The sequence below is a fragment of the Xenia sp. Carnegie-2017 genome, unplaced genomic scaffold (genome assembly GCF_021976095.1).
Source record: "Xenia sp. Carnegie-2017 unplaced genomic scaffold, XeniaSp_v1 HiC_scaffold_14, whole genome shotgun sequence".
NCBI classification, from domain to species: domain Eukaryota; kingdom Metazoa; phylum Cnidaria; class Anthozoa; order Malacalcyonacea; family Xeniidae; genus Xenia; species Xenia sp. Carnegie-2017.
This window is the reverse complement of record NW_025813447.1, coordinates 9,634,618-9,645,479: the sequence shown is the minus strand read 5'-3', so window position 1 is coordinate 9,645,479 and position 10,862 is coordinate 9,634,618. Positions and strand designations below refer to the sequence as shown.

The 10,862-nt window shown below is 35.6% G+C and overlaps 3 protein-coding genes across 3 annotated transcripts; 2 read left to right on the top strand and 1 right to left on the bottom strand.

The window, feature by feature from the left end:
* Positions 1-34: 34 nt before the first annotated feature.
* Positions 35-1,096, top strand: LOC124434926 (UPF0545 protein C22orf39 homolog). The gene is made up of 4 exons (XM_046984868.1): positions 35-264; positions 380-422; positions 517-635; positions 748-1,096. The coding sequence occupies exons 1-4, from the start codon at positions 220-222 to the stop codon at positions 853-855; spliced, it is 315 nt and encodes a 104-aa protein (XP_046840824.1). The 5' UTR covers positions 35-219; the 3' UTR covers positions 856-1,096.
* A 293-nt stretch (positions 1,097-1,389) lies between these two features.
* LOC124434917 (fructose-bisphosphate aldolase-like) lies at positions 1,390-3,067 on the top strand. The gene is made up of 3 exons (XM_046984853.1): positions 1,390-2,192; positions 2,454-2,618; positions 2,712-3,067. The coding sequence occupies exons 1-3, from the start codon at positions 1,493-1,495 to the stop codon at positions 2,924-2,926; spliced, it is 1,080 nt and encodes a 359-aa protein (XP_046840809.1). The 5' UTR covers positions 1,390-1,492; the 3' UTR covers positions 2,927-3,067.
* On the bottom strand, positions 3,059-10,843 carry LOC124434911 (protein CASP-like). The gene is made up of 27 exons (XM_046984846.1): positions 10,513-10,843; positions 10,315-10,425; positions 10,047-10,094; positions 9,249-9,327; positions 9,114-9,172; positions 8,918-8,996; positions 8,509-8,576; positions 8,366-8,421; positions 8,139-8,215; positions 7,924-7,990; positions 7,780-7,828; positions 7,636-7,707; positions 7,506-7,535; positions 7,368-7,433; positions 6,653-6,781; positions 6,459-6,511; positions 6,300-6,378; positions 6,183-6,228; positions 6,042-6,092; positions 5,423-5,559; positions 4,872-4,956; positions 4,592-4,692; positions 4,277-4,489; positions 4,153-4,209; positions 3,946-4,026; positions 3,785-3,849; positions 3,059-3,279 (listed from the first exon to the last, which is right to left on the bottom strand). Exons 1-27 carry the CDS (start codon positions 10,585-10,587, stop codon positions 3,222-3,224), a joined length of 2,091 nt encoding a protein of 696 aa, XP_046840802.1. The 5' UTR covers positions 10,588-10,843; the 3' UTR covers positions 3,059-3,221.
* Positions 10,844-10,862: the final 19 nt, after the last annotated feature.

Here is a 10,862-nt window from a genome sequence, read left to right as displayed (position 1 = left end):
GAGAATTTGCACATCAATCATGAATACACGTAGAAGAATGTTAAAACGTTTTATTTGTCTTATTTGTCTCATTATTTTTATTTTATAAAAGAAGTAAAAGATCTCGACCTTCGGTCTCGGGCTTGCACTGATCAGCTCTCAACTTCTCTCAAAGGTCTCCTCGATTTGCATAGGCCCGTGCAAAAAAGCATCTTTTATTTCTTAAATAATCAATTCAATATGGCGGCCGAAGAAGAGAAAATGCTTGATAGAATTCATTGGAAAGTAAGAAAACTTTACTTAAATAGATACCGTTTTTTAAATTCTTGATTTTTTTTTAAAGAAACTTCGACAAAATATTTTTGATCCACAACTTATCTTTATATAATTTAATTTATAGCCTAGATGTATTGACTATTGGAGTAAGTGGAGAACGTGTGTAGGTATACTATTGACTAAAATATTCAATCAATACTACATATCAAAATATTTTTATTATCAGTGTTGTGCACAAATTAACAACAAACCAATCTTCAGCATCTTCAAATCAATTCCGTAAATATTATCAATATGGGAAATTCGAAGACTGCAAGGTTTATCAAAAAGACTTGAAAAACTGTTTTCTGTGGAAGACTAGGAAGTCTGTGGATGCTTTAGTAAGTCTAAGGCTGCAAATATTGAAGGAATTTTCTAAATGAGTTTCCAAGGAGCCACTTACTTTTCTCCGTTCCGGATGTATTGACAGACAAGTTTGGATTTGTTTTGCAGGACAGTCTTATATCAAGGAAGCATGAAGAGGAATACATGTTGTCTTCAAGATTTGCACACTGTGTTTGGGAAATTAGAGATGACCCATCAAATGATTGGAATCAGTGACAATAGTGATCTGACAAATTGTTGATTATTCTGAAAAGTTGAAAGGGGAAATGACAGTATTTGGTCAACTCAACTTTGATAAAGAACCTGAAAATTTTGAAATACATTGCACTCTTAATTTACATTTTCATTATAAACGAGTGTGATTTGTGTTGTGTGACATAGCAACGCTAGTAAACGCTGCATTTACAACACCAATAGCAACAAAAAGAAATAATAAAATATTATGTATATTGTTGAATGCCGTTCGATAGAATCGCGCCTACGAAACGCCCACCGTTCGTTGGTAAAGTTTGTGTTTACGTTCAAAACTGGTGCTGATAATTTTGTTTTTCACAAACTTGTGGAAAAATGAAGGAACGACCTTCAACAGATTGAAGTCCTCACAAGAAGCTGCTTTTCTAGGCTGTGCATATGTGTTAGTTCGTGTTTATGAATATAATTTAAAAATATTTAGAATAATTTTAATGATACAATGATAATTTTTTATTTTGGCCAATCACAACGCTAGATTTGCTAAGATAAAAACAAATTCACTTTTCCACAAAGCTGTCGACGTTAACCACACCGTCCGAAGTGCTTTACGCTCTCCATTTTCAACATTATTTCTGCAAATTCCCTTATTTTTTGAAAAAAGATGGATGCTCCACTCACACCAGAGTTAAAGAAAGAGTTAAAAAACAACGCTGAAGCTATTGTGAAACCGGGGAAAGGTATTTTAGCTGCTGATGAAAGTACAGGCACGATGGGTAAAAGATTTAAGAATATATCTGTCGAAAACACTGAAGAAAATCGCCGTCTTTACCGACAACTTCTATTCTCAACCGACCCGAAAGTTGCTCAGAATATTGGTGGCGTTATACTTTTTCACGAAACTCTTTATCAGAAAGCTGACGATGGCACGCCGTTTGTGAAAATGATTCAAGACCTCGGTATCCTTCCTGGTATAAAGGTTGATAAAGGTGTTGTACCTCTGGCTGGGACCGTGAATGAGTGCACGACCCAAGGTTTAGATGGTTTGGGAGAGAGATGCGCTCAGTATAAGAAAGATGGCTGTCAGTTTGCTAAATGGCGTTGTGTTTTGAAAATTGGCCCTAATAATCCTTCCGAATTGGCGATGAAGGAGAATGCCAACGTATTGGCGCGATATGCAACTATCTGTCAAGCCAATGGTTTGGTACCAATTGTTGAACCTGAAATTCTTTGTGATGGCGAACATGACCTTGAAACGTGTCAAAAAGCAACGGAAGCCGTGCTGTCAGCAACGTACAAAGCTTTGATGGATCATCATGTTTATTTGGAGGGCACATTACTCAAGCCGAACATGGTTACACCAGGTACGTTTAACAAAAAAATGTTTTTAATACGGTTCCATATCCTTAATTGTACACTATGCGACATTGTGAAATGATGTTAGTGTATGTGAAATTTACGTACAATATTATGTTTTTGTTTGTTGTTTTATCACGCCGGCCTTTCCGCTTTTCCTTGTTGCACAAGTTGTATAATTTTAAACAAGAACATACTGTGGTGACGTCAAAGTCAAAGTACAAGTGCTTTTGTTCGTCCCTATTGTACAATATTAAATATAATTGCAGGTCAGAGTTGCTCAAAGAAATACACACCAGAACAAATAGGTGAAGCAACAGTCACAGCCCTTCAACGTACTGTTCCTCCTGCCGTACCTGGTATTACCTTCCTTTCTGGTGGTCAATCTGAAGAGGAAGCTTCAGTTAACCTTAATGCAGTCAATAAGCATCCTGGTTTGTCTACAATCTTTTCTCAAACATCTTTTCAACATTTTTGTTAATTAGTTAATTATTTTTCTGATTTCATACTTCTCATTTTGTTCTTAGGGAAGAAGCCTTGGGCATTGACCTTTTCATTTGGACGTGCCCTTCAGGCAAGTGCCTTAAAAGCATGGAGTGGTAAACCAGATAATGTGAAAGCAGGACAATGTGAGTATGCTAAACGAGCATTGGCCAATGGTGCAGCTTCATGTGGAAAATATACTGGCATTGAAAGCCTTGCTGGAAGTCAAAAGACTTTTGAAGCCAACTATGCTTATTGAAAACTTTATACTGCCTATATCATATCTTGAAGAAAAACAAAAATTCTGGGCAGTCATTAGGCTAAGATAAATTATTGCAACATTAAACTGAAACTGTGCTTATATACGAACTAGTAGTCAATAAATGAATTCTTGAATTTCTATGTGTCTAATCATTGCATCATATGGAAATGCTACAATTTGTTAATAAAAAGATGTATAGAAATCAAATGCATAAATAAGAACCAATTCTATTGTACATGATTTAATTAATCAGTTATTAGGATACGTAATGATCACAGTAATTACCATTGCATCATGTAGGATGAAATACATTTGGCATTTCATGAGCATTTTGCATGTGCTCAAAAACTCTAAAATGGAAGCACAAAAACCAAATCAAAACTTTTGGTAATATGTTGTGTTAATCACTAAAAATGGAAAAAGATCTCAGTATACAGCCCCTCTCACATTCCTTGCCTTTCTCAATACCTTAAAAGCAAAATATGCATTTGTACGACTCTCCTAAGCATGAAACTTCGTGGTTGCTTTCAAATACTTCATTCTTCTATAGAGGCTAGCTTTGAATTTGCATTTCGTGATTGTTCGTTGGTACTAACACACTTCTTCATTAACCATTCCCTCACTTTCTAGTATATTTTTGAACAACTTCATCAAAAATTGAACAAATAAGTCCCTTGTGACTGACTGCCATACAACTTTCATCTTCTCCAGGGCACTACCACATGCCTTCACTTTTGCTTGTCTTCAACAGGTTATGATCTATCTATAGCATTGATTTACCTTTTCTGTCTAGTATCTCATTTATCTACCTTTCCTTTGCAAATGTATTTCTAGTGTGGCAAGTTTCAAACTTACCCAGTGTCATATTTTTCAGCAACAACTCGTTTGCACGATTCTGTATATGCCAACTTATACAATACCTGAATGAAATTCACCAATCATGTGAATATACAATTGAAAATGATCATCATATATGAAAGTGACGGCACAGTTTATGAATGACAAAAATATCATACCAAGAAAACAAGACAATGAAGTAATATGGTGTAAAAAAAGGTCACAGCCCGAGCTATTTTGTTGGACAGAATGAATTTTCCCTACAAAAAAACACCATCAACATTTAGCTTGCGTTGTAATGTAAATTCATAATGACAGCAACAATGCTGAAGCATTGAAACAAAGAGATACGTAAACACGAGCGCGGTTCGTTTTGTATTTTTTACCATGTTCAGTGTAACTCTGTCATGAGCACTTAAACCAAGGTATCTTTGTTGTTTTTCCTGAAGGAGGAATTGTGAAATATGTTAGAGGTTCTACACTTCACAACCGAAATCTCAAGTTGCTCACGTTTTTGTTGAAAGCGGCAAAAGGATCAAGTCGTGCTTCATATTGGGAAGAATACTTATTGACAGCTATTTCATCCATTTCTCGGTTATTCCCACCTTTGTTGGGATAACTCTGCAGAAAGCGAATTTTCTCATAAAGTTTAACGTTGTCAGAACGCAAGCCGTCGATTTCATTTTGCAAAAGACTTGTTTGTCGTTGTTGGTGACGTACTTGCTGAAAGATAAAAACGAAAGCACATGAAAGATCATCTTTGCAAGATACCAGGAAGAACAGTTTAATGGCTTAATTTCACTGATTGAAAAACTCATTACATACTGCTTCAAGTTCCATATTTCGCGTCTTAAATCTCTCACGCTGACTTGAAATAATGGGCAGAAGGGAGTCGGCGGATGAAGAACTTTCCACGGGAATCGCTTCTAAAAGATGGCAAAAAATTTGGACATTTGAAGTCATGTGAACTGCCGTCAGCCAAAATACACGACACAGAGATATATATGAATAAACACGAATATACCAAAGGCATTAGTTCCCTATACTCTTTTTATCAAATACATTATAAAATGATGAAATACATCATTCCATTGAACAATCTTACCTGATGGTATGATATTCGGACTTTTTACAACTCCCTGTACAGCGACTGACACCAGCTCTGATTCAGTTGTTGGTCCAGATTCACCCTTGAACAAAAAGAATGAAAATAGAAATGGTGTTGTGTACAGAAAGAGAGAAAGGAGAATTACAAAAAGGCAGTGGGAAGTTCATAAAATAATCAAAAAGATCGTTGTAGGAAAGAGAGGGAAATGGGAAAGCATAAAAAAGAATCGATGAAATAAGACAAGATAGGGGGGGAGGAGGAGAGAAGTGAGAAATACATCGATTGACGGGTGAATATTCTCAAAACGTCGTGTTATGTATATATTTCGACGTTCGCCAACTGTAAAACAACAAGAAAAACACACAACATTTCGAAAGAAACAAAAAACGCTAATGATCTGAGAATTACATAGAACGAGCAAACCTGCGCGATGGCTATACCACCACATTGAACCTAGACTAAAACGATAAATTTTTTTCATTATGTTTTCATTTATCAATCATGCACCATATGTTTTGTGCTATAATAAGCACTTTAAAATATTTCACCTCTCCTTGCCCTCGATGCGTTGATGGTAAAGCGTGGACGGAGAGAAGATCCGCCTCAAGCTGTTTGATCAATTCTTGCTGTTCTTTCAGAGTGCGAGCTGCGTCGGTAAACTGTTTTTGGAGGTTCTCGTGACGTTCTGAAGAAGAAATATCAGAAAAATTCATACTTACACCACTCACAGCATGGGATGTTTTTACCCCGAAGCAAAACGAGTTGCTTAAAGGTTGCAGACAAGATTGCTTCAAATTAGTAACAGAAATACGAGTTACATGTTTGTAAATGTAGATCGTCCAGGTTGGTATAGTCCTGAGAAGGACTGTTTTTATTGTTGTTGACTGACGTTTCGACAACCTTAGCGGTAGTCATCTTCAGAGTCAAAACTAGTATCAAATACGAGTAACAAATTCTAAATTTTCATGTCCTTTACGAGTCACATACTCCTTATATCCGGAAAGGGTCACATAAAACCCCACAAGTCCCTGAAAAAGTGTCGCACATACCACATGCCCTAAGAAATTATCGTCTATTTCAGACGGCAAAATTTGCAAATTCGTTGCCAAGGTCGAAAGTTCTTGATGAAAAGAGTTTTATGAGCTTGCTGTTTAGAGACTTACTGACCTGTTAGCTCTTCAATTGCAAATTTAAGCTTGGTATTTTCCGACTGCAACCCTTGAAATACAAAAAAGAGGCTTTGGTCTTTTCCAAACACGTTTGCAATTTTATACGTGCACTATAGTGCAAACATAAAGACCAACATACCGCGATTCTTCTCCAGAAGAAGAATTTCCAATGACTTTCGATCATCCTGTAAATGCCCAACAGAGAATTGGCTTTCATCAAACACAAATCAATGAAATAAATAAAATTGATTGTAACCTTTTCAAAGACCCTGTCTTTTGTATCGCTATCGTCTTCAATGCTTGGTGATCGTGAGAATTCAACTGACTTTAAAATGCTATCAAAAGAGCAAAAAAATTGGCATTCAACCCGTCATTGTAGCTACATGACCTCGAGGATTGTATCATTTTCACTTACTCTAATTCTCTACGGATTTCCTCGTAATCAGCTTGTTGTCTCAATTTTGTTTCCTGGAATATAAGAATGACATGAAAGTAATTAGTTTTCGAAATTTAACATTATATAATCAGGTCACGTGGAAAACATGTGACCCAGACTCAAACCATTGATATTGTATTGAAAAGTGATGACATTTCTATTCATACACTTACAAGTTCGATTATCAACTCAGTTTTCTCGGCCAATTGCTGCTCAAGTGATGCGATGCGTTGATTTCCAGCTTCGCGCATTTTATTCATTGCAGCCTGAAGTCGTTGAATGTCGTCAACCAATTGGGTGATCTTAAAGAATTCAAGGCATTAAAAATAGGCACGTATGCGTACACCAAGAAACCAAAAGACGGAAGATCAATCGATACACATTGGAAAAATAACTGATCTCAATGTTGTGGTGGAAGAACGCAAAGAGGAAGCGATGGATCCGTTTCTTTGATTGGATTGAAGTATGCAATTGGTTAAATACACAATTGTCTAGCATTCATCCGTGTATTGCTTTAAAAAACCTTGTTGTAAAAACTAAAACGAACAAGTTAATAAAACCATAAAATTTCATCCTCAATATTACTGTGTTTCTCTGCTCTTGACTTGCAGTCTAAAACCTATTCCCAAGTACATTTCTTCCACTAATTCATACACTGTTACTAACTTAAATGGAAAACAACAGAGATATTCATTAACAAAAGTTTGTAATAAGTTTTGTTGGTGACTAAATCCTCAGTACTTAACCAAATGAACTATTTCCCTCTATAGTACCACTCACGAATTCTTGTTTGATACGCATACTACTCTCGTCTCTTCTTCAAAAGTTCACGCTTAAAGTTGAAAAATGAGTATTTTCAGGTTCTAAAATACTAAATGAAAATAATACCTCGTTCTCTTTCGCAGACAGTTCTCGTTCTAAATTTGTCTTCGATATGGAATGAAAAGCGTCATCCTAACAATGAAAACAATACAAAAACGTCGGAGATAGTTTAGAAATATAAAAATCACATGTTAAATTACAAACCATGTTTTTCTGAGATCTTTCATCCGACATCTATAATCATAAAGTAGTGAAACGTCAAAAGTTTTGACATAAACGACGACCAAGCTATGACGTACCGCCAATGTTAAAAACAATAAAATTACATGCTCACCTCAAGCTCAGATTTCAATCGATTCAATTGCTCGTTCAACGATTCCGTTTGACGCTCTGATAACAGCGCCCTCTGTTAAAATAACGACCATGACATACACGATGAAACTGTCATCTTAGCTTATGTGAAGCTGTTGTCAAGTACCTGGTTTGCTCTTTCTAGGTCTGCTTCAAGAATTTCTACAGCTGAACTCCTGTGCACAATAAAACATGAATTAACTGATGTAGAGTTCATTTACAGAAAAAGTTCAAGATATATTTTGAGGTACTTTGGTTTGCATCAGCCTACCTTGCTTCATTCTCTTCATCTAGCTTTGATTTCACATCAAACAGCTCAGACTGCGTGCTTTCCAGAGCTAAGAAGAAATATAAAATATACTTATATGTCAGACTTGTCAGTAGCCAATGCAAAATTCCATGAAGGCTTGTTACATCAGCTTAGTAAATACATAATTTGCATTTGCTGTCAAACACATCTTTAGTAGTCCATTTTCGAGGACTTACCAGATTTCAAATTCGCAACTTGTAGCTCAGTTTCTCCCAACTTCTTGGCGACTTCAAGCTGGGTCTCCTGTAACTGTCTAAAATGTGGATGTCAAAATTATTTCAAATATACGTGCATATTTCATGGCTGTGAAAGAATCTCAACATGAGCACAAGCCAAAAGAAACCTGTCATATTTCATAACCCAATTTCATGTATGTAACTTTTCTGTTTTTTCAAACCATTACCTTTCTCTTTCAGCAAAAGACTTTTCCATTTCCTTTTCCTTTTCCTGAACTCGCAACTACGTATCACGAGACATGTTCAAGCAATAATGTAATTGTCAGCACAATAAAGACATTAAGGACACAATGTAGCATGATACACATACCTGAGCTGTTTCTTCAATTTTATCTTCATATTCTTTCAATTTTTCACGCAAACGATTTATTGTCACCTCTGTTAATGTAAAAGATATGAAAACTATTCGTGACAAAAAAAGATGACACATAATGAGAAAGGTTGATTGCTGCCTTCTTAAAAGATAACCGATGCATTGGGGTGGGGGGGAGAGATGACTGTCATCCTTATTAAAGGCAGATCCAGACTTTCATTTAGGAGTCCATCATTTGTAAATGTCATTATAAAATATCATTTTCTTCAACAAGCTATCAAAGTTCTGAGCTCAGTGAGGAGTTCACAGCCCACCTCCCTCTCCTTTATTTCTCCTATGGATCTTCACTTGATTATATGACTGATGTTTGAAGAAACGATAAATGATCAAATTTAAATCTTTTAACCTTGGTTCTTTACTTCAGCAAATTCATTGTTGTATTCGCTAAGTGTATCACGAAGTTTCTTGTTTTCAATTTCATAATCCTGAAGAAGAATACTTATATGAAGTATACCAGTTGCAATAATGCTGCTCTTCTAATATGTTAATTGAGTTCTAAATCGGGCTATGTTGATTGCATGTACATATTCCACAAAACTTACATGGAACTTTGAAACTTTTGATTGATTAGCAACACACTGATCCAAAGCTGGAAGAGGATCTAAGAACAGATTCATGAACAGAAATTGGCATTTGTTATTTCCACAAAGTCAAATTAAGAAATAGTTTTCACAAACCAGGAATTTCCACGACTCTCTTGTACAGTGATAAAAATGCTGTTTCTGCAGCTTTGCTTCGTTTTGACAATGAATCTACCTGTATAAAAAACTAATTCTAATTGGATGCCAAAACAAATACGTAAATTCAAAGCAAAGAAAGCATGAGAAATTTATTGTTTTTCATGGTAAATGAGTGAAGAAAGGACAAAAAGAATAATGCTTCTCATCACATATACATTATTTTCAATATGAACATAATAGCCCAACATAAGACTTTTAAAAAAGCCATCACAATAGTAAAATAAAGAAAGATTTATTAATAAGGGAAAACTTGGGAATCTCTCCCTTAACAGGGAAAACTTTCCTTATGTCCACCACCATCTGCAGTTCTTTCCCATATAAGAAATACATTTCACTCTGCCGATTTTAATGACTTCTCAATTCTCTCTTCCTCCTCTGACAATTATGACCTTATGATTCATGAAAGCCTTCTTATATCCAAACTTAAACCCCCTCTTAACACCCAAGGCAACTCAATCCCCTTCACCTTCTTTAAAATACCGCCATTCTCACTTAAATCCATCATTGAAGCTTCCTTCTCCCCTCACATGTAATTTAACACCCTGTAATATATGCTTGTATTTAAAACCACTTGTATATAATTCATATCAAATAATCTGAAGATGTCTTAAGTTAAAGATGAAATGTTATTAATAAATGGCTTTTCTAAAAGTCTTATGTTGGGCTATTATGTTCATATTGAAAATTCGCATTCCGCCAGGCAAATCTCTGGCCATGATTTTACATATACATTACCTCCCCTTGGAAACTCTTGAGTAAAGGGGCTACTTGTTTACGCACATTCTGCAAGATAAAATGAGATGTTACAATTAATCCTAGGTAGAAAAATTCAATTTGTAGAATTTCGTTGACCCTCCCGTCACTTCTACTTCTTAAACTCAACCCTCTCCCCTGTTTCTTAAACTTAGCCCCCTTCCCTGTTTCTTAAACTCAACCCCCTCCCCTTCCTCCAGGTTCCATATTGCTTAATTCAATATAGGCAAGTCATACATCCTATCATCACCTCTGGTGTGGTCTTCTTGAATTCACGACTTAGATCAACTAACATTTTACGCGATATTTCCGACTTATCTTGTCTCCCAGCCAATTCAGTGGCTTCGCCATCTAACTTTTTCTGTAAAGGAAATGGAAAATATACATTACTCATCTCTTATTTAGAGAAAAGATGTTAATGATTCCAAATAAAATACAATTTCTCTACCTGCAACGAAATAATGTCAAAATTTCTCCAAAATTCTCGAATAGAACTCAATGTTGTTGACGCTGTAGATGCCATCTTTGTTTTATGACTTATAATTTTAGTGTTTCTTTTGTCAGCCGGCAAAAAGAGGTAAAATAACCCTTAACATTTTTAAATACTTATTTCACTATTGTATTGACTCTGTTTCTTTTTTCTTTCAAGGATTTGCAACTGCACCGGGAAAAAAAATCGTATATACATATAATTCGTGAAAACACTTTGGCATTTCGTGTACGCCACGCGCGACTTCCTTGCTACTAACATTGGCATTTGAATTTGGACTGCGGATTTCAAACCAATAAATTAACATA

Coding starts and splice junctions, on each gene's coding strand:
- LOC124434926 (XM_046984868.1), top strand. CDS start 220: ATGGCGGCCGAAGAAGAGAAAATGCTTGATAGAATTCATTGGAAA. Junction 265..379: donor TTGATAGAATTCATTGGAAA/GTAAGAAAACTT, acceptor TTTAATTTATAG/CCTAGATGTATTGACTATTG. Junction 636..747: donor GGAAGTCTGTGGATGCTTTA/GTAAGTCTAAGG, acceptor TTTGTTTTGCAG/GACAGTCTTATATCAAGGAA.
- LOC124434917 (XM_046984853.1), top strand. CDS start 1,493: ATGGATGCTCCACTCACACCAGAGTTAAAGAAAGAGTTAAAAAACAAC. Junction 2,193..2,453: donor GCCGAACATGGTTACACCAG/GTACGTTTAACA, acceptor ATATAATTGCAG/GTCAGAGTTGCTCAAAGAAA. Junction 2,619..2,711: donor TGCAGTCAATAAGCATCCTG/GTTTGTCTACAA, acceptor TTTTGTTCTTAG/GGAAGAAGCCTTGGGCATTG.
- LOC124434911 (XM_046984846.1), bottom strand. CDS start 10,587: ATGGCATCTACAGCGTCAACAACATTGAGTTCTATTCGAGAATTTTGG. Junction 6,512..6,652: donor CTGAGTTGATAATCGAACTT/GTAAGTGTATGA, acceptor CTTATATTCCAG/GAAACAAAATTGAGACAACA. Junction 6,379..6,458: donor GAAATCCGTAGAGAATTAGA/GTAAGTGAAAAT, acceptor CTCTTTTGATAG/CATTTTAAAGTCAGTTGAAT.